Source organism: Lepisosteus oculatus, chromosome 4 (assembly GCF_040954835.1).
Source record: "Lepisosteus oculatus isolate fLepOcu1 chromosome 4, fLepOcu1.hap2, whole genome shotgun sequence".
Classification (NCBI taxonomy): domain Eukaryota; kingdom Metazoa; phylum Chordata; class Actinopteri; order Semionotiformes; family Lepisosteidae; genus Lepisosteus; species Lepisosteus oculatus.
The window spans coordinates 4,000,575-4,026,579 of record NC_090699.1 but is presented as its reverse complement, the minus strand read 5'-3'; the positions used below and the strand labels follow the sequence as shown (position 1 = coordinate 4,026,579).

Below are 26,005 nucleotides of genomic sequence, written 5' to 3'. Positions count from 1 at the left end.
AATTAAAAGAGGGTTTTAGCCTAATGAACTGATGTACTTATTACAGTTCACTCTGTGAGAAATGAAGGAGGCCACTAATTGATTCTCCTTCCCACATACTCTCCTGTCCTCTGATTTGCTTCAGACTCTCTTTTGATTGAAATTCTGTGCTGTTTTTCCTCTCTTAACTTCTTCAACAAGTTTCTTTATTCTTCTGGTTACTATAATAACATTGGATGTGTCAATAAAATAAGTGAAATTAAAAAGAGCTCAGTTATGGGTGGATCACTGCTACTGAGCTCCATCTTATGTGCTGTGTTTCTAAAAAACATATTTTTATCTTGTACCTTTTCAGCTCTGGAAAATAGCTCATTGTTAATCTTCTGAGCCAGAATCAAGCTGTGAAATCTTTGACTGTCTAGTCTTCCCTTCAGGCCCACATGGCAACTCAGTCTGGCTCAACTTTATTCAAAGACTCTTGAGTTCTTTCTCCTGGTCTGGAAAAACACGTTTAGAAAGACATGGAAGTGAATGAAACACACCTGGGAGACAACACAGTGCACTGAGTATGTAATAATCTGGTATACCTAATGTAATGTGTATTTTTGGAATAATAGGAAATATGCTTGTTACAATATATTATTGGAAATATATTTTTCATTATAATTCAAGTATAATTTAAGGAATTATGTGTTGATTTAAATCTATATTTTCATGATATTGAAAGACACTCAATGTCCACATATTTTCAATATATTCAATCTAATTTATATCCAATGACTGGATGACTGGTTTCTTGGCTTCATGATCTATGTGACCGCTGACAAGGGTAATGAGGAAGAGTAGGCAGACTCCTCCAGCACTCCCACACTGGAGCCACTGGTGTCACAGACAGCACAGCCCCAGAGACAGGAGAGGTGAGACTGAAAACACCTGCGAGTCTGGCTGAGAGCCCACTGACTCTACACTGGACAGGGCTCAGCCTGTGTGCCACCACAAGGGAAATGATCCAGACTTGAACCTGTGATCACACAGCTCAGCACTCAGGAGTGCCTGTACTTGTGAACACACTCAATAGACAAGAGGAGCTGGGCTCCAGCTTGATATACCTGTTTCACAGAAAAGTCCCAGAGCTCCTGCGTTCTTGAACACTGATCTTGATTTCCTGCTCGAGCTGCTTGATCACAACAACACACCCTGAAGCCACTGCCCAGTTTCCCATAATCCTCCTGCCTCTCTGCGTTACAGCAGAAAGTGAAAATTGAAAGCAAAAATAATCCATTACTGCGATAAAGAGAGTCTCCGAAGTGAAGGTCACTTTTCAAATCTAATTATAAAAAGGCCTGAGACAATCATATATTTCTTCCTGAACAATAGAAACTGGAGCTCAGACCACAATTTTCAGAGTATCCAGCCTGTAAGTATCCTGTGATTTTCATACCAGTTAACAGCACAGTGTACTGTAGGATTAGGTGCTGTCCTGTCGCAGTCAGACAGTACAGATATTCACACGACTGATGAATTATTAATGTGTATCTGAAGGTGTAAAATATCACAGTTTTCACTGTATTTTCACTGTATTTGCTCTGACAACAGGCAAACAATAAATTCCACGGCTCCGGTTGAAAGTTTTTCTTTCACTTTGTGTTTCCTGTAGTTGAATGGCGTTTCTGTCTCTCTGGACAACATCTCTGAACACTGGAAAGATAAAAAACTTTTCTCAGCAGTCTGGACTGTAGTTCACACTGTAAACATCCCGTCAGTATAAAACCAGGTGAGTGTGAATCTGCTGAAAGTGAGGCTCCCCTCACTACCACACTACAGCTGGATAATTCTCTAAGTGTCTGTTTCTGTGAAATCTTACCCTCCAAAGTGTTACATTTGCAAGTCAGTAGTAAAGGCTGCCCATTAGAGCATGTCTTTATCTTAGAACTGAAATCTGACATGAGTAGCTGTTTATTTTAGAGATGAGCATTGATCTATCAGAGATTTTTTTAAAAGGTGAAATGACATTAGAGGGGTTTTATTTGAAATATCTGACTTTTTTCTATTTCAAACGGTTCATATCAGACAAGATGTTTTTATATTTTAGTGATTATCCCTAACCCAGTCTGAGTATTCCTATACTTCTGAGTTGAAGTGTGACCAGCCTGAACGTTTCTGTATTTCCAAGATGAATTCTTTTGAATCATAGTGTTTTCTCTTCTCTCTTTTAGAGATGAATTGTGACTGATCAGTGTGTTTCTTCATATGAGAGATTAAGTCTGTCCACTCAGAGTCTTTCATTATTCCAGGTATGCTGTCTGTATTGCAGGTATGAAGTCTGACAGTTCAGCGTGGCTCTCTGTGACTCTGTTGCTTCTCCTCCAGTCCTCTGCTTCAGTATCAGGTACAGTGAAGAGAGACTCTCTCATTTCATTAGCCATGTTTTTATATGACTGTAACAGAGGTTGTTTTCTGTGCCCTGGTCGAGCAGACAATACGAAGGCAGGTCTTTATTCATCTTACAATTGTTAAAATCACCCAGGATGAGACAGGAAGGCCTGCAGCTTTTTAAAAAAAAAACACTTCTCTCTACTTAGACAATTTCTTCTAGCATTTCCATTTCCAGTCCAGTTCGGACCCCGCTGTCAAAAGATGTTTTTCCTTCTCTGTTTCTGTTTCTTTTTCTCTTAAACCTTCCAAGCTGACCCCATGCCTCACTGTCCTGCTCACTGTACTCTCACTGCTGTCTCACTGCTGTCCCTGGAAAAGAGCTCAGACCACAGCTCTGAGTCTCCCTGTCCTGCTCACTGTACTGTCTCTGGAAAAGGGCTTAGACCACAGCTCTGAGTGTCTCTGTCCTGCTCGCTGTACTGTCTCTGGATAAGAGCTCAGACCACAGCTCTGAGTGTCCCTGTCCTGCTCACTGTACTGTCTCTGGAAAAGAGCTCAGACCACAGCTCTGACAGCCCTTGTCCTGCTCACTGTACTGTCTCTGGAACTGCATATGCAAATTAAACACAACGTTAATTATACTAAATCAATCAATAATTCTCTGGGCAAAATAAATAATACATCAATGACAGAAATGTAACAAAAAACAAGATTCAGGCTCTGTCTGTTCCCACCTGCTCTCCTGCCCTTGTTCACTGCTCAGACACAGACTCAGCTCAGTGGGAATGTTGCTCTGCAGGCTGGGTGTGTCTGTGCTGAAAGAACAGGTCTGTTCAGGTAAAGTGAAAGAGGGAAGAGAACTGTGTACAAGTCTGAAGCTGCTGTGTGCTGGAGTGACAGTGAGATCAGTCAGGTACAGCAGTGTGTGAGTAAACAATCAGGTCAGGACTGAAGCTGCTGTGTGCTGGAGTGACAGTGAGATCAGTCAGGTACAGCAGTGTGTGAGTAAACAATCAGGTCAGGACTGAAGCTGCTGTGTGCTGGAGTGACAGTGAGATCAGTCAGGCACAGCAGTGTGTGAGTGAACAGTCAGGTCAGGACTGAAGCTGCTGTGTGCTGGAGTGACAGTGAGATCAGTCAGGTACAGCAGTGTGTGAGTGAACAGTCAGGTCAGGACTGAAGCAGAGACACTCCTTACTGTTGTACTACAGCTGGATCATTCACTATGAGTGTCTGTTTCAGTGAAGGCTTACTATTCAAAGTGTTGCAATTGCAATTTAAAGGAAATGGCTGCCAGTTAGAATATTTCTTTATCTAAGATATTAAATCTGAGCAGAGTGTTAATTTTAGAGATGAATATTGTCCTATCAGAGTTGATTTTTAAATGTAAACCAAGATCGGGTGTTTTTTTTTTAATTATTTGAAATGCTAACTTTGAAATATCTGATTTTTCTCTTTCCTACTGTAGATTATATCTGACGGAAGTTTTTATTTATGTAAGTGATTAGGCCTATTCCAGTTTCTGTATTTCTGAATATGAAGTGTGACCAAACATGAATTATCATAAAAAGATTAATTCTTAGAAGTCAGAGAAAATTCCTGAATCCCGACTAATCTGAATTCTGAAATCTGAGATGAATTCTGATTAATCAGATTGGTTCTTTATATCAGAGATTATGACAGAGTCTTTCATTATTCCAGGTCTGCTGTCTGACTGATCTCAGTGTTTCTGTATTGCAGGTATGAAGTCTGACAGTTCAGAGTGGCTCTCTGTGACTCTGTTGCTTCTCCTCCAGTCCTCTGCTTCAGTATCAGGTACAGTGAAGAGAGACTCTCTCATTTCATTAGCCATGTTTTTATATTACTATAACAGAGGCTGTTTTCTGTTCCCTGGTCAAGCAGACAATATGAAGACAGGTCTTTATTCATCTTTTAATGGTTAAAATCACCCAGGATGAGACAGGGGAGTCTGGAGCTGTTTGAGTCTGGAGCTGTTTTTTGAGAACTCCTTTTCACTAACCATGTCTCAGTGAGGCTCCTGTGTGCCCACTGGAATTCCTCATGGGCATGGAGCTGGTCAAGGGTGTTCCTTAGGGATCAGACATGTCTTCCACTTTAACCCCTTCAGTCTCTGCCACACTCATCCCCTTCGTCCTCATGTCCTTCTTGCTTCCTTCTTTAAACCTTTGTGTTCATGATAATGTCCAGGATTGTCTTCAAGTTTTGCTCCAGTTGTTCATGTGATTGTAGAGCCACAATACTCTCCCATGTGTCTCAAATATTCACACTGTTCCCTTCAAGCTCTCAGCTCACTCAGATGACAGTCCACAGGTAATAATAATTGCTTACAGTTATATAGAGCTTTTCTGGACACTCCAATCAAAGCGCTGTAGAGGTCATGGGGAATCCCACTACCACCACCAATGTGCAGCCCCACCTGGATGATGCGACTGCAGCCATAGTGCGCCAGAACGCTCCCCACACACCAGCTCTCAGTGGGGAGGAGAGTAGAGTGATGAGGCCAGTTCAGAGATGGGGATTATTAAGAGGCCATGATTGGTAAAGGCCAATGGAAAATTTGGCCAGGACAGCAGGGTGACACCCCGACTCTTTTCGAGAAACACCCTGGGATTTTTAATGACCACAGAGAGTCAGAACCTCAGTTTTGCGTCTCATCCAAAAGACAGCAGTGTCCCCGTCACTATACTGGGGCATTAGGACCCTCACAGCTCCATTCTACACTTGACATCGTAGGCCTGTGGTACCAAGATCATTTCCTTCACTTGAATGTTACTAAAAACAAAAGAAATAGTTCATCAATACAAGAACCCTCACAGCCCTAAAGCCATAATCATCAATAGCAGTACAAGAACACTCACAGCCCTAAAGGCATGATCATCTATAACAGTACAAGAACCCTCACTGCAAACAATTTAAAGATTTTTTAAAGATTCGGTCCTTACATTCAGCATCCTGGTTTGGGTCTCTTAGTATCTCCAACCAGAACAGGTTGTGTCTCTCAGTAGTAGAATAGTGAGCTCTAGACAGTGTACTCTTAAAGACCTGTGTTATTGTAGAACACACAGCATCTTGTAGGATTTCTTATTGTGTTTTATTGTAGTTTTTGTATTTGTAAGTGTGCATTTCTGGTCCTTATAATATATTCACCTGTTTTATAAGCCTGTTGGGTAATGTCAATATTTATATACAGTATTGTATAACACTCTAGACTGTTGACTTTTAATATTGTGTGATTTGTTTTTATGATACCTGTAGGTTTTTAATGTGCCCCAGCACTACAAATTAAGTTCATTCTAACCCTCCTCTCAAATGAAGAAGAGCTGCACAGACACAAAGCCTCTTTACTGTGAAGATAATCAGTCAGACAATCCTCAGGTCAGGGAAGAACCTCCTGCCCCAGGGACAGGACAGAGGAGCCTTCCAGAAAAACACTTCAGAAGCACCAGGGCCATGGGGAAAGGCCCGGCTTTAAAAACTCAGCTAACAGAAAGATGTATTTATTTATGTATCCATATGTATGTAAAAAGGATACAGTGAGAAGCTCCTTAGATGACCCAGCTATGAGGTATCATGACATGCTACTTACATTCTTTTCAGAAAATGCAATTGTTTGCTACAGTTCCCTCTCAAAGGCTCAAATGGCAGCTCTTGTGGTGCATTAAGATACTGCAGACAGATGTCATTTCACATCCCCCTGCCTCCGGACTAGCTGAGAAAGCAAACAGCAGGCGCTGTCTAGGCAGTCTCGTGACTTGAAAAATAAGACTCTGTATCTCGGGAACGAAAGCAGCTCGGAAGCTACTTTAAGTGGCACAACCTGGAACAAACAGAGCACTAACAGATGAGGCTGGTTTGCTTCACCTGCCCTGCTGTAGGGGGGCTGAGTGATGTCACACTCATGAAAAACCCATGAGGTGCTATACAGTATCTTGAGAATGAACACATGGAATAAACATATTACTTGTTCCTTTGCAGACTGCGCATGCTGACGCAGCTGCCCACCTGAACTATAACAACGTTAATGTTATTTACCTGACAACCTGATACATTTGACTGACAAGAATTCAGTATTCATATCTGACCCTCACAGCCTCCAGTGTACACTTTATATACACTTTTAAAACAAAGACAAACACTTAAAGCTTAACCATGAAACCATAACATCCCTAAATAGTAACTTACTGACATTCCTCAATGACAACGTCATTAACTCAGGATAATAGGTCTGCTTGAAAATGAGTATAATATCAATCCAGGACTGGTAGGTTTGCTTCATTATGAGAAAATACAACAGGAGGATTTCCAATCAATCCAAGTGGGTTAAAGCTAAAACATCACTAAATCCTCACCAGTGACATTCCTGGGGTCAGTGTGGGCTGGTCCTGAGACAGTGCTGGACCAGCTCACACTGTGAGCAGCTGTGTAGAGGGGGAGGCTCATGCGGACTGTGTGCTCTTTCTCTTCCAGAGGTGTTACAGGTTGTTGGTCCAGCTGCTCCTGTAGTTGTGTCCCCTGGTGAAGACGCTGTCCTGCCCTGTTACCTCTCACCCAGAGAGAGTGTAGAGGACCTGGAGATCAGGTGGTTTAGAAAGGATTATGATACACCTGTTTGTTTGTACCAGAACCGCAGGTATAACTCTGACAGACAGGACCCAGCCTACAAGGGAAGGGTGGAGCTTTTCTCCAAGGAGCTCTCCAGAGGCAATGTGTCTTTAACACTGAGAAACATCACTCGCTCTGATCATGGACAGTACAGATGTATGGTGCTGTCTGATCTCTGGGATGATGACACTGTTATTGACCTGTCTGTTAGAGGTGAGTGTTTGAAATTTAACTAATCATTACCCACAAAATAATTGTTGTGCTGCATAATAGCAGTTCTATAATACATTAGTATGATAATGAGTCTATGACAATGTGGATGTATTGAATATCACTGATAGATGCTATATGTAATTGTAATGATAACTTTCACTGAAGAACACTTCAAACACAGACTGATAAAGTTGACATTAATACAAAACCTGTCTGACTCTGAGCCCCAGCAGAGACAAATCACATGACAAACATCTCAGACCTTAGTGATGTTTGAAAGTGGGATTTTCTAAAAGTAATTGTGGACGTTTTAAGTGAAAAACCAAAACCTTCTCTTGAATTGTGTTCACTCAGGAACTCTGAACAGAACACTTAATTGTCTTGTTTTCCTGAAACGAATAAGCTCATCTTTACTTGTTGAGCCACTTTATAACACAAATTAGATTATTATACTGTATTCCAGTTTCCAGAAGTTTGAAAGACTATGTGACAATGTTTTAAATCTTGTCAGCTGTGTCGGTGTCTCTCCACTCCCCTGGAGGAGATCAGGCCCAGCTGCTGAGCAGATCAGAGGGCTGGTTCCCTCAACCTTTAGTGATCTGGACAGACAGGGATGGAAACGAGGTGACATCACAGCCCCCCACAGTGGACACGGACAGTCAGGGGCTCCTCAGTGTCAGCAGCTACATCCCAGTCAAACAGGAGTCCAACATCTTCTCCTGCCTGGTGAGAAGCACACAGCCCGAGGCAGACTGGGAATCTCAGCTCTACATACCCAGTGAGTACAGAGTTGAGTTTGCGTTCAGATAGTAGACTTAATATTGGACTCTTTTATATATGAAAATGTTTTTGTATATGTCTAGAACAATCTTCTCAGCCATATAATTGAAGCAGATATCTTGAAATGTTTGAACAAACATATGCTTCAATCAATTAGCTGATTGAAATTGAGCAATATAGAATGAATTCCCCTTATAATAAAACCAACTTATGTCATGGTGCTGTTGTCGTTAAGCCTAAATGATGGGATTTATTGTTATAAAACATTAAGAAGAACATATCAATTTCAGGTGGGTAGCTGCATCAGCATAAGTTTGCTGCAAAGGAACAAGTATTATTTTGGATCAGATACAATTTCAATATTCTCTGTTATTTGTTTTTTGGTAACACCTACTGATGATTATCTTTCTCGTATAATTCTTTTCATATAATTGTTGACATAGAATCTAAAAGATCAGACTTCAACTGTCAGTCCACTCAGAGAGATCCCCTCTCTCCAGTATACAGATTTGTCTTGTGTTTACCAGCCATATAGAAAGAAAACAATATATAGGTTTGAAATTAGTTTATGCAAAAACAAATCTCTACAGAAAAGAAAATAACCTCCTGAATTCTCCTTCACATTTCATTGACAGTCGTGATGTATTTCCTGCCACATTTTCTTAACCATTTTACCAATGTTATCCTCTCATATTCTATCTTTAAACAAGTTAAGTGTTACTTTCCCTTTATTATCACGTGTCAGTAAGAGTGTTCTAAAATACCCATGAGACAGGTGTACTGGTACAGTCAAATGCAGATAACATGTACACAGTGGTGCTCAGGCATAGTCTATCAGCTTGAAGATGTTTTCAAACACACAGGACCCCACAAACTAGATTCCAACAAGACAGGTTTTCTACTGAACTGAACTGTCTTCATTACGGAAGACCCATCAAGTCTAGTAGGAGACCTCTCTCAGTCATTTGAAGAGCACTGTGACTATTTAATTTCTCCAGGTGTAATGACTGGATCTTTGCCTCTCAACAGCAGAGCTCTGTGCTTCAGTCTGCCTCCATTGTGACATCATCACATCAGCTGGAGTAATTCAGCATATGGGCTCAACCAGTCTCCCTGACTGAGACACTTCAACTGGCTCCAGTCCTACAGCTCCCTGTGTAGAGAGAGATTTCTGCTCCACACTGTAGTCTTTTGTGCTGGTGGCTCACTTGGCTCACACAGATTTCTCTGTTGATTTTGTGGTCTGCAGCTCCTGATAACTAAACTGCATGTTTATCCATCAAATCTGTCTCGCAGGCAGATGTAGTCAAACACAGAGTTTGTCATTTGTCATTAAACATGACTGTTTAATGACCTTTGACCAGTCTGACAGAGGTCAGTGATAAGGAAGACCTGACAGCTGTCTGTGTGGGTTGGACACCTGTGTAATATGAATGTCATTTTATAAGAAGAACACTATGTAACATTCTGAAGTCCAACAAACTCCTTCACATATTATACTGTTCTGTTTTGAAAAAAAAACAGTTCATTTCAAAAATATGTAATGTATATGAATTAGTTGAAATTCATCATATTGTGATTTGTTTGATGCTGTTTGTAGGCTGTAAATTCTTTTACAAGACATAATGACACAGGCTTCGTGGTTGACATGTGTACAGAGACTTGAGACCTGACACACATGAACCCTAACAGAATAATACTGCCCTGTTTTCCAGGAGACTATTTCCCTGCTCCCTCTGGATGGATGGTGGCTCTCTTCCTAACAGCAGCTGTTACTGTAGCAGCATCAGTACTTCTGGTGATCCAGTGGAGAAGAATGGACAGTATGTGCTCATTATATATAGACATGTGTGTCTGAATGTTTGTGACAGGAACGATTTATAATCCCTCTGTGTATGAGCATCTCAGGACATTCCTCTTGATTACAACTGACAATTTATAATGCAGCCAGTAGGAACTAAAAAACTAAAACTTTTAGCTCAAGAACCAGAGCATCTTCTAGTCTTGATAGAGAACTACCCGCCAGGAGAGTTACAGATGCAGCCATCTATAATACAAACATCTATAATACACATCAAACCCTGAGATAAACTCACTGCATTATACCAGTGAGCCACAATCAGCCCTTCGCTGCTCAAAACAGATCAACAGGTGACACTTGTGAAAGCAGCTTCATTTAATCTGTTCTTCCTCCTTAGCCTAATGATCCCATGTCTTGAAACTACAATATGTTGTAGCGATTCTCTGTAGTTTCCCTCTGCACAGGAGGACAAGAGAGGCAGGAGACTGGGAGTGCAGTGAACTGGCTTCTTGTCCTTGTTAGGGACACAGGCGTGCTGGTCACTCAGATTGGACAGGAAGGAAGAAGGTAAAGAGGGAGAGAGTGATGGCCAGACAGACAGAGAGAGGAAACTGGACTCTGTTTATAGAGAGAGGAGAGGGCAAGCTGGACGATGAAGGTCAGGTGCTCAGGCTCCAGGATTGTTACAATTGCTGTAAATTACTGTACAGTACAATATGTTCTTAAAGCCTCTGTGTATAGTATATTTTTAATAAGCAACATGTAAAATCAAAATAACTTTTTTCTAATTACTATTTATACACAATTTCTAATAATTCTGTGTACTCTATGAAATAAAAATATTTCTGTTAGTGTTACACAATATTGTGAAACACTGTACAGTAGTTTGTGCAGAGTTGTGTGTAATCATTGTATTTCATGAGATTGTTTATTGCTACTGTACAGTATGATTAATGCAGAAAGGCACTAACAGGTAAATAAATATTTAAATTTTAATATTAGAATAAGATTTGACAACCACACACAGCTGCAGTAGTTTAAGGATTCACTTACAGAGCAGTGCAGTCCTCTGAATCCAGAGTATCTATCTTTGTCACCATAGTCAAGCCCATTCAAAGACCCCCAACCCTTCCTGTCTATTTCACCCCTGATGACAGTGACTGTCCCTCAGTCTGGAACAGTGTATTCATGAGCTCTGTGTTCATTGGTCAAACATGATCATGTGACAGGAGGGGGTGGGGACCCTTAAAGGGGAAATCACAGATGAATGGTAGAGAGCGTCAGACCTGCTAATCTATCACAGAAATCACAAATGACCTGGAGAGAGTGACAGACTTTCCAATCTATCAGAGAGAACTGAGGTAAGAGGGGTCAGTTCTGTGGAAGTTCACAGCAGAAAGGGTTGAATAAGGTCTGTGGATCAATTACTGTCAAACGTGTGGCTAGACGGGCAGAACGACCTGTCTCTTATGTTCTTTTGTTAAGTGAAATATAGAATATTTGTAAGAGAAACCATGGCTAATGTATTTTTCCAGCTTCTGCAGCCCTGATCCTGTGTCACTGACTGTCCTGTCTGTGTTTCTTTACAGGGGAGGAGAAACTCAATGGTGAGTAAATCAGTCAGACTCTCTGTGCTGTGTCCTGTAGTGATTTCAGCAGGAGCTCCTCTGTAAATGATCCTGCACCAGTTTTCTAACCGAATTGTACTGTATGTTATTATAATACAAGGTCCACGTAGAACAACTTGTATACTGTATTTACACTTTTCTTATAATTGACAGTTTATTTATGGAAAGAGCTATTAACTGCCAATTTGAAATTGAAAATTTAAACCAATTTGAGTGTCATCAGACACCAGAGCTCTGATGGTCTAAATTATGTCTTATTATTTCCAGCCATTCCTGTCATCCTCACAGAACTGGGTAAGTGATCTTCTGTGTCTGTGAGATATCAGATCCACCAATATAAACACTAATTAATTATATTTTAGTGCACTGTTGTTCTGCAGTTTACTGTACTCTACTGTAATGAACTATATTACACTGAAGTGTATCCTTCTTTTATTTTTGTCAGTAATACACACAGGTATTTGATCAGTTGTGAAGATTTACAAAAGCAATAGAAGCTACAGAGAAATAGAGAAATTCCTGTACAACAATGTAAATAAGGAGATTTTACTCAGTTTTGACTCCCTCTCAGTTTGGTCCCAATGCACATTTTCAAAGTTAATATTTTAATGAAAACTTTAGTTTTAGACCACTTGCATGGGTGAAAGAAACTAACTGGCAGCACAAACTATAAAGTAAGAAGTGCTGCTTGTATGAATATCAGTCTTCTTTGCTCTCTTCTAATGTGTCAAAGACACATGTTCTCCACTCTTGTTTGAAAAGTCTCCCTTCAGACTGACAACAAGCCATCAGCCCCCTGTCCTGAGTGATCAGTCTATATCTTGACACTGTGGGGGTCCTGCCTGTGTCCTGCTGTTACACACAGTGTCTGTAGAGCTGGAACAGCACAGCTGATTGTTACAGTACCAGCATCCTGCCACCAGAGGGCACCCAAGCCGATTGCATGTACCTCATCTGCTCTGGGGAGGCATAGGTTAATTAGACCTCATTAACCCATCACCAGGCCTCCCCTCCAGCCTGCTTGAACCCTGCTCTGTGTCCACAGTGCTCAGTAGTGGGTTAGACCTCGAGAGCTACATAGCTCTTTCATTGTGATATCTTCCCAATGTTCCTTCTAGGTTTTGGGATTTTTGGCTTGCTTTTTCCACCTCGATTTCTGGGTTTAGACTTGAGGATTTTTGGTTTAAATTTCCCTTTTGATTTTTGACATTCTGTTAGTTTTAAGACCTTGACCTTGGATTTCACTGTTTACATGTGATCATACCTGTGTAGGGTCCCCTTCTTTGAAAATAGATGCTCAGCAGTGTGACACTGTTCTGACTGCTTGTGTTCAGCCAGCTGGGCCCCTGTCTGTGTCAGACTGATACTGTCTGTGTGTCAGTCTTCCTGGATCAGGCCTGGTGTGGAGATGTGCTCACCATGGTGTGTGACTGGTCATCTCTCACTGTCCAGCTGATGTCCAGAGATCAGGCAGTGTGACCAGTGAGAAGGACATCTCTGTGCCTCTGTCAGTGATACTGGTCACTGTGGGTACAGGTCACTCAGTCAGTGATACTGGTCACTGTGGGTACAGGTCACTCAGTCAGTGATACTGGTCACTGTGGGTCCAGGTCACTCAGTCAGTGATACTGGTCACTGTGGGTACAGGACCCTTAGTCTGTGTGAGAGCAGCCCACACTTTCACTCATCTGACTGAACAATGAACAGAATTCAGTATCAATGGATGGTTATTTAAATATGAAATATCCCTCAGTGCTGGAGACTGCAGACTGTGTTTATTTCTTATCTCTCTCAATGGCTCAAGCACCAGACTCCAGGGTGTCCTGTGATGTGTCTGTGTGTCTTATTGCCTTGTGCTGCTCAGTCTTATTGAGTGAGACTCCAGTCTTACAGCCACTGCTGCTCACACTCACTGACACTCTGATCACACTGCAGTGGAGACTGGGGATCCTGAAATGGACTGACTGCAGACTGTAGGATAAACTCTGCTATAATAACAGGTAAGAGGCAATAATGGTCTTTAATAAAATAAAGATCTTCTCTCTCTCTCTGCAGATGCTGTGAAGCGAGCTCCTATCCCTAAATCCCCATTATATTACCGGTGTGTGACTGGGATTAACAGAGTCTGTGTCTCTGTGTTCCAGTGTGTGACTGTGATTAACAGTGTTTGTATCTCTGTGTTTCAGAATGGCAGTGGCTGTGCAGTTCTGCAGGTAGGTCTGTTTCTGTTGAAGATACAGACACAGTACTGCTATTGAGGACTTATATAAATGAGCATTGATTCCTGGTGAGAAATGCACTGATAAAAGAGTAAGGAGAATGAGAATCAGTGTAAATTGAGATTTACTGCAGGTTCACATCATAATCCTGTGGAAAACCTCATCTCCTTTCACAGTGATCATGTTGTCATTCAGCCAGTGAAATCATGTCTGTGCTGGACTGACTGAGCTATAAAATCACCCAACATAAATCAAAACCTTTTTACTATGAAAAGCTCACAGTCTGTAGGAGACTACATGTCATGGGTACGAATCATGAGTCCTACACAGTGGAGCACTATAATAAACAGAGATGACAAAAATCCGTTATTACAATATTTACACAACTGATGGTAAGACCACTATTTCACTGCTGACCTCATGATCCTACATAATAAGAATGTGTCCCCGTCACTGTACTGGGGCATGCAGGGTGAGCGCCCCCTACTGGCCCCACTAACACCTCTTCCAGCAGCAGCCTCAGCTCTCCCAGGAGTCTCCCCTCCAGGTACTGGCCAGGCTCACACTGCTGGGTCTCAGTGGGCTGCTGGTTGTGAGCTGTTTTCACACTGGTGCTCGATCTCCTTCAGAGGTATTAGACATAAATCTAGCGAACAACACAGCCTGATAACCCACACACTGTCACACTATAAACTATATCTTTACATGACCTTTGCCCTGTTCACCTGTCTGGGGTATAACCCCAGTATTGCCTGTGCTGGACACAGTGTCCCCCAGGACACTACAGCTCAGTACTGACCCTCTCCTTTCTTCTGTACAGGTGAAGGCAGCCCCATCCCTGACCTGCGTAAGTCCACTGTGTGTAAAGTCACAGCTCCTGCTGGGCTCCAGCTCTCTCCCTGTCAGTGTGTGTGGAGGACAGAGGGGTATTTAAACTGGGGAACTGGGGGGCAGGGAGCTCCCAAAAGGGCAATTCTGTTGGATCAGGAAAGACCTGGGCAACACTAACAATGTATCATAAAAATAACACATCACAGAAGTCCATTCTTAAATATCTCTATATTACTAATGTATTTTTTCAATTCTTAGAACATGAGCAATAAAGAGGAGGTTTCATACTGGTTTCAGTGTGAATGAAGCTGAGCTTCTGATTTGTTTTATACTGATACAGTATGTCTGAAGTTGTCTTGTAATTTTAACTTTTAGTCTCTTGAAAGAAACCAGTTCAAGAAAACATTACTTGTCTCCAGTGAATTTCATTACCTCTGACCCCCTGAGTTTTGGTACTAAGATATTCATAATGTAAACTGTCGTGACATCGTTGTCTCAACGTGGAGCACAAAGTGTGTCTGAAATTAACAGTGTCTGTATCTCTGTGTTCCAGTGTGAGTCCGTGATTAACAGTGTCTGTATCTCTGTGGTCCAGTGAGTGACTGTGATTAACAGTGTCTGTGTCTCTGTGTTCCAGTGTGTGTCTGTGATTAACAGTGTCTGTATCTCTGTGGTCCAGTGTGAGACTGTGATTAACAGTGTCTGTATCTCTGTGTTCCAGTGTGTGACTGTGATTAACAGTGTCTGTGTCTCTGTGTTCCAGTGTGTGACTGTGATTAACAGTGTCTGTGTCTCTGTGCTCCAGTGTGTGTCTGTGATTAACAGTGTCTGTATCTCTGTGTTTCAGAATGGCAGTGGCTGTGCAGTGCTGCAGGTAGGTCTGTCTCTTCTTGATGGTAGAGATGCTGTTTTAAGCTCTAGTGTCTGAGGTTATTGAGTTCTTGAGTCCAGAAGGTCTCTTTAGTGTGAGATGGTCTGTAAACAGAAGGAGATGTATTTCAATCTCATGTTTCTGTAACATCCTACTTGTGGGCTGTGAAGATCAAAGTATCATGGTGGGAATTTCTATCTCCATCCTGTGTTTCAGTCTAATGGCCAGTATGAGTCTCTCCTGGAGGGACTGACAGTGTAGAAAACTCATTTTCCCTGAAGGCCATGTGCTCTGGTCTCTGCTCACTCCTGACTGAGGGTCTACAGGCTGAATGTGGCAGAGCCAGTGACCCTGGATTTGGGAATAACTGTGGAATATCAGGAGCAGAGCCAGTCTCATAATAACAAGCCATTCAAATCCTAAGGAGAAACACTGTTAAAGGATGGAATAAAAGGATGGTATAATGACAGTACTCTTCCCTGCAGTTTCACAGACTTACAGCCTCTTGTGAGCGGCAGCAGTGGGACTCTGGTACAGGGGCTCCTCTGGGGCCTGTAGGCCTCTCTCTTGTCTGAGAAATGGCTGCTTCTCTTCACATGTCAACCAGGCTGATGGGTCAGCAGGAAGAAACATTATAAAATCACCTTTTCTTCTGTTTCCCTCTTTCCTCTGTCTGTGTTAATATTCCATTTTCGGGAGCTGAACCTCTTTAACCTCCAGCCCCTCAAAGGTAATTCCCACCTGGAGTGTTTGTGTGTTTGTGAGTCTGAAACATCAGATTTCTATATATCTTACTCAGTACCCACACTAGGAAGAAATATCAACCCCCCCAAAAAAACATTTCATTTCTTCAAAAGTGATTTTTGAAAATGTAGCATATGTAGATACCTATTTTTCTAGGCCATGTCCAATATATTTATACTGGACAGGCTCTTTTTCAACCTTTCTATTCTCCAGGAGTAAAAAAAATAAGAACTGAGAAGAATCTCTTTGATCTTCACTAGATTGACCGGCAGACAAAAAGAGAGTATTAAGTATCAAGAGTTAACACTGAAGTATTAAGTATGAGGAGAGTATTAAGTCAGTATTCATTAGTCATGCGAATAAAGCTTCTTGAATTAATTTGATTAAAACCCCCATTCGCTCTGGGCATTATAAGCCCCGCCCCCCATCTGTCAGTGGTCAGAGCTCACTGATTGACAGCTGGAGTCTCCTATCAGAGAGGCGGACAGTGAGCGCGAGCAGTCTGAACTCAGTATGAGCGCCTCTGTTTCTCTCGTCTTTCTCTCCGGGTTTCTGGATGTGTTATTTCTGCTTTAAATTGAACACTTTGGATATTTCTTCACATTTTCAAAGTAAGTGTGAAGGCTTTCTTATATTTCAGTAAGGCTTTGCTTTCTCCATGATTTATATATTTTCTGTAAAAACGAGCATTATGCAGTCTTTGAATTCAGCACTTTTTTATTCTGCGTCGTCAGGAAAATGGTCTCAGAGAAGATGAACGAGCTGTTGATCTGGGATTTGAAATAAACCGGTTTAACAGACAGGCTGTCCAGTTTCTTACAGTATACAGGTCGCTGTGGTGGGTTGTGAAGTGTTTGAAAGCGAGTGGTCGGGCTGTAGTTTCTCCTGCAGTCCGGTCGGTCCTGTGTTTATTAATAATGTCGTTTAAAAACATAAAGTTTCATCGCTGTGAAAACAAGTGTTTAATGTTTGTATTTAGAGGATATTGGGATCAGTCCCATGTGTAACACTAGTGAAACAGTGAAGAAGATGTCGTTTCTCTGGAAGGGAAGAGCAGTCATTAGTAATTGACTGGTGTTTCTCTCTCGGTGTGTTTGGGGACAAAGACATTTCACAGTCTGATGGAGTTGAGTTGGACTGTGATCGGCAGGAGCCTGTTGTGATGTTTGTGTTTTATTCCCCAGCTGCTGTGACTCTGGACCCTTATACAGCTCACTGTGGGCTCAGCCTGTCTGAGGATGGGAAGAGAGTGACACTGGGACAGAGGAAGAGTCTCTCTGACAATCCTCACAGATTTGATGACTGGGAATGTGTCGTGAGCAGGGAGGCCTTCACCTCAGGGAGACACTACTGGGAGGTGGAGGTGAATGACTGGTGGAGAATAGGAGTGACCAGCGAGACTGCAGAGAGGAAAGGAGAGTTCAGATTCTCTCCCCAGCAGGGTTAGTGGTGTCTGGACTACTACCCTGGTTTCTCTGCTCTTACTGACCCTGTGACCCCTCTCCCCCTCAGTCTGCAGCCCAGGAAGCTGGGGGTGTGTGTGGATATTGAGGAGAGGAAGGTCTCCTTTTACACAGTGGAGTCCAGAGCTCATGTCTACACTTTCACTGACATGGTCTTCCCTCAGGGGGAGAAGATCTATCCTGTCTTCTGTACCTGGGATCAGTATAAAGACCTTGAGCTCCTGCCTGCTGTCAGTGTGGAGATTAAACCCGTCACTGACTCATGAACACAGGCTGACTCTCTCCCAGCTCTCTGTCCACTGCTCACACTGGGAGACGGGTTTACTGACGGGCAGTGAGGTGAGGTCAGAAATATAGTAGGAATTGTAGATGATGACGATGTTGTGTCTTGTTATTTTTTTTAATTTAATATAACACATTTAAACGGGGAAAAATAGCATGTACGAGAGAGGGCGAGATAACTTGCTACCAGCCTGCTGTACTCCTGACTTGTAAATATCTCTGGAAACCCTGCTGTGTTTTTTTCTAATTTTTGAGAAAATAAACTTTTAAAAATGAAATCCCGTGTGAGTCTCTCCTGCGCGCGCCGGTGACTGTGAAGCTGCCAGAATGGGGAGGGACCCGCTGACGTCACCACAGCCAGGAGGAATAGGGACTGTGACGCAAACAGGAAGTGGCTCAGGGTGGTTATGGGAGTTGTAGTTTGTAGGCAGCGCTGCTTCTGTTACCAGCTATAGCCAGTCTAATACCCGGCTCTCTTCAATACAGGGATACATGACTATATTCAGTATTTTATGTTCGTTTGGGGTTTATTTTTACTGTGGTGGTTTGTGAGAGACGTTTTATTTGGTCTTTGATCGTGATCCAGGGATTTCTTTTCCAGTCTTTTCTTTATTTTATTTCCCAATAAAGTTTGGTAATGGGCCAGTGAAAGCTCTGCTTTTTTTCATATGAAAAGCCAGGGGCAGTTTTTTTTTCTTCAGAGACAGAAACCTGGGCTCCGTGTCGGTCTTGTCTTCCGTTCTGCCGTTTGGACATTTCATGTGGACGATTCTCTGTCCACAGAGGGACTGTGTCGTGAGAGGTAGTTTCAACACACTCCCTTGTGCGCTGGTTAGTGTGGTAATTGTGAGACGCTCCCTAGAGCAAGCGGGTTAGAAGCTGGCGACAGACCTGCTGTTCTAGTAAGAAGTGAAGTTAAACTCATTCCTGCTGTTTTGTTCAGATGTGTTTAATATAAACTAACCCAAAACACGAGAGACTGCACCGGGAGATTACTGCACTGCTTCGGCAGTTTGTGTATTCAACATCATTATCTGAAGGGTTATTTTTGAAACTTTGGCATGTACAGTATATAAATATATTTCATTTCGCTTATTTTAGTTCCTCTGTCCTGAAACAAAACACGCTACAATGCGTTACTTGTTTGCCACTTTTGTTTCAATCCTAGCCGTGTCCAAACTCTCAGAACAAGCTGAAAAGCTCCTAATTCTGCATCTCCGACCACATTTGTTCACTTTGTGACGCAGTGCTGTACCGCGGGAAAACACTGTTGACAAAATGAACATCGAACTTCGAGCTGGTAAATTATTCTCTTAGAAATACATTTTATTATACAAATAAATTAAACTGCTTGACTAAAATGTCTCTAAGACTACAATGTTGTAAAAGGTCTGTTCCATATTAGACAGGTCTCAACTAAAATACTTATTATAATTTAAATAATTATAATAATTATAATTACAATTTAGTCCGCTAGACTAAATATTGGTGTCTAGAAAGTGACTAATAGATACTGACAGACGGAGTGTCCCACACTGACAGGCTGGAGGAACTGAGTCTCTTTAGTCTGAAGGGAGTGTCCCACACTGACAGGCTGGAGGAACTGAGTCTCTTTAGACTGAAGGGAGTGTCCCACACTGACAGGCTGGAGGAACTGAGTCTCTTTAGACTGAAGGGAGTGTCCCACACTGGCAGGCTGGAGGAACTGAGTCTCTTTAGTCTGAAGGGAGTGTTCCACAGTGAATCTAGTGAATCTGTATCTAGTGAAGCGGTCTGTACGGTAAAGTCTCAGTTCAGTCCTGGAGGGAAGTGGTTCTGTTGCTCAGTCTGACCCTCCTGTCAGATCAGGGTTTGTCCTGGAGGCACAAGTTCTGTAGGGTTTGGGCATTTACTGGGACAATTAATTGTGGCAGTAAATCACAAAATGATTCTTTTAATGGTCTTAGAATCCAACCATGCGGTATAATTCAAACAACGCACACACACAGGTACTAATACACGAGGATACATTTATTAATACGTAGAATGTGCATGTAAACATAACAGATCTTATCCAGAGGGTTATCAGAATACAAAAGATATATATTCAGTTAGTCACAAAGAGTTACACATATCAAGAGGACATACGTTCGGTATATCATTCATTTAGACCGTTTCGTAAATGAACTTGGTCACAACTTCTACACTAGATACTCAAAATAAGTACATAACTCTTAGGGATTAAATTGATATCAACTGGTTGGGATAACAATTGAATTCCCGAGCTGTAATGCAGTGAAATTGAATACTCATCCAATCTCAGGGGATTCAGATCTCCTGCGGGCACAAAGAAACAGCTGCAGGCTTGTTTCTGTCCAATCCGCGCTCTCTGGCTTGCGACGTGGTGGAGACCCTGCGATGCTCTGCGCTGCTCTCTGAAGACCGGCTAGTTAGTGTTGGCTTTAACTAGTGAAGTTTGCGCACAGGAGAAAAGTGACTGTGGGTCCCAGCAGGTCAGGAAGAGGACCGGTTCGTTCCTGATGAAGCGCTCGTTCTGAATAGTGATTCAGCTGTCCACAGTTCTGACCTGTTCACGAGGCCTGCTGCTGGTGCTAACCTCGGGTGGATCGTCTGGTTACTCTCTGGCAACCTCCGCTCTAGACTCTTATAACAGAGGAAAGTTCTGGCACTCGGACACACTGGCCGTTACATGTTGGTCCAGGCTGAGTCTCAGGATGGTCAGGAGGCGCGCTGCGAGAATGTCCTGCCCTTGGGAGCCTTTCTGCTCCTGGGCCGTGCTGCACCACAGAGATTAAGAGAGAGATGGGGCCTCATTTGAAAGCACAGCAACACTTAATCCTGTCTTATTAACAAGCATTGCCGCTACACCAGTATTCCATTTCTCCCTAAACATTCTTTAACTAACGTGATACCGGAGTCAACAAGCATACTTTTAGAAGTTGATTAAAAGAGAATATAATATGGAATCTAAAGAAATTAATAACGATATAATTATATTCATGTACCGCAACACAAGAATAGTACACGCTGTACAATGTCTGTTGATACTGTTTCTGTAGGGCTTTTTCACCTCTCCTCATGTGACCTTGCCAGTGGCGCTGTGGGTTCCTGACTTATACATCACACATTGGGTGTTCAAATCCAGCTGAAACCATGACTTTTTTTTTAAACAAACATTTCTTTGAAAAAATAAAATAGGGTTAGTGTTAGGGTTACTGTCAAACTTTAAATCAACAATTGATTTAAGGACGATCTGTCAAAGTGCAATAAAATACAATATTGTTGTTGTTGTTATTGTTGTTTTTATCCTGTAAAGCGTTTTGAGAAGCCACCTTTAAAGGCGATATATAAAAGTGCTGATTCTTATGGAATGTGTTTTCTTTCTTCTTTTTTTCAGCATGGAATAAACCTATTACTTGGTTCTTATGGATGCCCGGTTCCGCAGGGGATTAAAAAAAAACCCCATGGAAACGCGTATCTAAGGAAATAGCAGTATAACCTTGTTCATGCACAAACAGTGGCATGTTACAGTATTAATTTGGGTGTCTCCTCTTGCCAGAAAGCTCTAAATTGCATTTTGAGTGCGGTTTTTGACTTTTTTAAAATTACAACCCATAAATAAAGCTGGTACTGTTTAGACTTTCAATTATTTTAATCTGTATTACAGCAGCACAATGCACAATGCAGAATGCAACGTAAATCGCTACCTTTGTCTTCTGCGTAATAATGTTCAGAAATAAGAAATAAGATTTCTCATAAATGCGCCTTATGATAAGGTTGTTTAATGACAAAGTATTGTTTATCTCATGGCTAAATAGTCAAGTCTAGCCAAAAAGAGAAAACATTGACTTTATTTAAACTCCAGCGAAAGTATTAATGGTTTTTTAATTACCATACTTTTATGGTACATGACTTTGCTAAAATGTATTTAAAAATAAAAACGATTAAAAACGCCAGCGGAGAGAGAGACACACACACACACAGTTTTTCATTGTCAAAAAGTAGTTGTTTTTTACTTTGTCAGCACCCAGACAAACGCAAACGCGATTTTAATAAAATGCTTTTATTCATTCTTAATCAGACTCACATTCCCGAATGTCCCCCACCCCGGTCAAAAAAGGGAAATTTTAGTAGCTAAGCATAAAATGCAGAGGAACATAACGAAGGTCATAAAGCTCATAAACGATATTAATTTAGGAACTTAAACATATTATGTAAACTGTATGTTGCTGTTATTGGTATTTTAAGAAACAATACACACCACTACCCAATTTCTCCCTGAACAGCGGGAGGGGGAACAAGCTGACCAGCCGTGTGGAATGCTACAGAACCCCAAACAGACAATACACACTAGCCGAATATTTGACCAAGATATCCAGACACAGCTGGATGAGCTCCACCAGTACAACTCAAAGTATTACGCTGGTCCACACTATTTGTAACGACTTTATTTTTTCATCGACAAAAAGTAACACCCACCACAGCATTCCGTTGATCTAACTAACAAGGATGGGACATTAGCTACCAATATGATAAAGGAATAACTTTTTTGTTTATTTCTTTAGCACATTTATTTAAACATTTCCTTCGATTGTACAAGCACTGAAAAACTGTTCAATCCCTAGTTCGTCAGGCATTTTCTTTTACTATAACAGATATAAAAACTCCCTTGCTTTTAACAGAGCGTTTCATAATTTCTAACAACGAAAATTATTTAAACTGCGACACTTTTATCATTCAACGAGAGCTCAAAATATCACAAGGATCCTCAAGAGATCAACAAAGACAATAGAAAAAGATATGTGTATCAGATACTGTCCATGGGAGTCCAAGCTTTTTTATCCATGCTAAGTAGTCTTTAATATTTCTTCATTACACAGTGAAGTCAGAATTCCGGGATGTGCCTATATTAGTACGCTGGGCAAACATTCCGAGGTGAAATTCTTCCAGCACGGGGGTACCTTTAAAGTGGAGACGACGGCACCGAATATTTTTGGTGCGCCCTCTCTTTAAAGCCCTGGCCAAATATGAAGACAGTACGTACAGTTATAATTCAAACGGAATTAAAAACTACACATCCCAGTTACCATGGTGGTGCTTGTGATCATTGCGTTTAACCAACGAAACAGGGCGAAAAATCAGTCACATGACTTTGGGGCTGAGTTTCGAAAGCTTAACCTATCAGCAAGACAGCAAAGTCACTAATGAAACCACTAAATAAAGACATACATATAGAAATGGACAATTAATTGACTTTTGTATTTCTAAATATCACAACATGTTCGAATCCATTTTTAATAACAATGGGTAAACTGGGTAAACTATCACAAAGCTTTAGAGAACTTAACATTTTTATTATCAACAAATTGTAAATACGACGTTTACATTGGCGTTATTCATTTTTCACTTGAGTGTATGGAGGATTGTGAGAGCAGACCCCCCCTCTTAGGCTGAGCAAATGATTGTTTACATTTTTATACAGAAATGGAGGCTGTATGGTTTACAATATAAACATTTACTGTCAAACTTTAAATCAACAGTTGATTTAAAGACGATCTGTCAAAGCGCAATGAAATACAATGTAAACTGTATTACAGCAGCACAATGTAGAAGAGCTCGCTGGCAGGTGGTGACGGAGAGGAAAAATAAAGGCAGCTTTGAACTCCGCAAGTCTGAGTTTTTGGGTCCGTCCTATCCGAACCCGACTCCTCTTGCCAGAAACTTCTAAATTGCATTTTGTTTTGTTTTTTTAAATTACAACCCAAAAGTCTTAATTCTGTCTTAATTAAACGTTTAAAATACACGATTCGAATCGAAAGAAATCCTCTTCCTGGTATGTAGAACAGACCAGCAGGTCTTTTTTCCCCAATCAGAGGGGTGCCAGATGGTGTCAGCCAATCACCATTCTGAAGCCCTACCGTAATCTCTGGTAGAGGGACAACCCAAAATACTGGTCTTGGTACCGTATTTCACAGAACAAATACACACCAGTATTGCATTTCTCCCGTGTCCTGTCACAGTGAAGTAGGAAGTGCACCTCTGTCTCTATTTCTCCCTGCTTGCTGGCAGTGGGAGCACAGCCTGTCCTCTCTGGGTAACCAGGTGTTTCACGCATGAAAAGGGGTTATTAACAATCCAAACCTGTTTTATTTATTTTATTTTTATTTAGATTAAGAGTTCCCGTCACCCCCATTTCCATTTAAATCGCAAACCCGTGTTTAATTAAATGTCTTTATACACAGCTGTATGAGCTCCACCAGTCAGGACAGGAGGCTCTACTGTACACAGAGAGGGGCGGGAGAGGGGGGTCAAGCCGATACATACTCTTAAAGTTTGATTAATAGGGAATTATCTTTCATCTAAAATCTAAAAGCTAAAATCCTGCTTGAATCCTTCTAAACTAAAAATTAGGCTCGAGAAGAGGGTCTGGTGAAATTTATCTTTTTTAAATTTCTCTTTTTTTCTTGGAAAAATATCTTACCTGCTGCGAACCGGGCCCAGAAGGATTAAAAGAAGCCAGACAGGCAGGGGGAGAGTGAGTCTAAATAAAGAGGTATCCAGGTAACAGTGAAGGTAACAGCCGCAGACGTGGCCTACTTAGCCCACCAGGGTTACCCTACTCTCGCGGAGGAGGCCCACTGGGAGATGGCGCTGCAGGCGTTCCTCTGGGCCCTGGCGCCCACTGAGGTGCAGCGCCACGTGATGCTGGCCGCGCCGGTCCCCTTGGAGCAGGCCCTGGCTCTGGCTGAGCAGGCTGATGCCGTATTCGAGGAGACTGGTGGGCACCAACAGAGGGGCGCACGGGGAATCAGATGGGGAGGAGGAGACAGCCAGAGCAGTGACGCCAGGGGAGTGACGACGGTGGGTCATCTGCCACCGCTGTGGGGAGAGGGGGCACATCGCCCGGGAGTGACAGGCGCTGGAGCCCCGGGAACTCTGGAGGCCATCGGGAAACGGGAGCGGGGCGGCCTAAAGAGGGGAAGGCCGCCCTTGAGCGACTCTGCCCCCACTCCGGAAAGCCAGAAGGAGCGCTTCACCCCGCCTGCTGCCGTGGGAAGGGTTGGCCACAGCCAGGGCTTATTCCTTCCCTGCCTCATCGAGGGCAGACCCTGCCAGGCCCTCGTCAACACCGGTTCGACCATCACCCTGCTGTGGATGGGAAACCACCTGCCTGCCCCTGAGGACGGTGACGGGGCAGTACGCAGAGGTCCTCAGCAAGCGGGTGCTCACCGTGCGGTTTGGGGCTGCGAGGGTGAAACACCCCTTCTACAGTACCTTGCCCCAGTCCGTGAGGACTGTATCCTGGGGTTGGACTGGTTGCAGCAGGTGGCTGGTTGCCTTGACTTGGGCCGGCGAGAGTTGGTGGGGCAGGGGGAACGAATCAGTCTCGCGGTGGGCGAGGAAAAGCCTCTGGCTAAGAGCCAAGAAAGTGTTTCTTGGAAAAGCCTCTGGCTGGCCGTGCACCGCTTGGAGAACTGCCCCACAGAGTGACCGCAACACCACAAACTGCCACCTGACCTCGCCGCTGGAGGGCACCCACCACCCCCGGCGCAGCACCCCGTCCCTCACGCCCAAGTCAAGGCAACCAGCCACCTGCTGCAACCAGTCCAACCCCAGGATACAGTCCTCGCGGACTGGGGCAAGGTACTGTAGAAGGGGTGTTACACCCTCGCAGCCCCAAACCGCACGGTGAGCACCCTGGGGGTCCGGCTGCCTCGGTGCCCGGCAGGGTGATGGTCGAACCGGTGTCCACGAGGGCCTGGCAGGGTGATGGTCGAACCGGTGTCCACGAGGGCCTGGCAGGGTGATGGTTGAACCGGTGTTGACGAGGGCCTGGCAGGGTGATGGTCGAACCGGTGTCCACGAGGGCCCGGCAGGGTGATGGTCGAACCGGTGTCCACGAGGGCCCGGCAGGGTGATGGTCGAACCGGTGTCCACGAGGGCCTGGCAGGGTGATGGTCGAACCGGTGTCGACGAGGGCCCGGCAGGGTGATGGTCGAACCGGTGTCCACGAGGGCCCGGCAGGGTGATGGTCGAACCGGTGTTGACGAGGGCCTGGCAGGGTGATGGTCGAACCGGTGTCCACGAGGGCCTGGCAGGGTGATGGTCGAACCGGTGTCCACGAGGGCCTGGCAGGGTGATGGTCGAACCGGTGTCCACGAGGGCCCGGCAGGGTCTGCCCTCGGTGAGGCAGG

General features: G+C 43.1%; 3 protein-coding genes across 6 annotated transcripts in view; 1 reads left to right on the top strand and 2 right to left on the bottom strand.

The window, feature by feature from the left end:
• LOC107076270 (butyrophilin subfamily 2 member A2-like) overlaps positions 1–26,005 on the bottom strand; it is a 323,939-nt gene that overhangs the window by 271,737 nt on the left and 26,197 nt on the right. The window lies entirely within an intron of this gene.
• LOC138238070 (butyrophilin subfamily 1 member A1-like) overlaps positions 1–26,005 on the bottom strand; it is a 133,612-nt gene that overhangs the window by 88,856 nt on the left and 18,751 nt on the right. The window lies entirely within an intron of this gene.
• Positions 1,214–26,005, top strand: part of LOC138238056 (butyrophilin subfamily 2 member A2-like) — a 223,328-nt gene continuing 198,536 nt past the window's right edge. For all 4 annotated transcript variants that reach the window (XM_069187883.1, XM_069187884.1, XM_069187882.1 and 1 more), the window contains exons 1-4: positions 1,214–1,396; positions 1,637–1,753; positions 2,294–2,368; positions 4,096–4,170. In XM_069187883.1, coding sequence (XP_069043984.1) covers positions 2,296–2,368; positions 4,096–4,170 — 148 coding nt within the window. In that variant the 5' untranslated portion in view covers positions 1,214–1,396; positions 1,637–1,753; positions 2,294–2,295. The remainder of the gene's footprint in view (positions 1,397–1,636; positions 1,754–2,293; positions 2,369–4,095; positions 4,171–26,005) is intronic.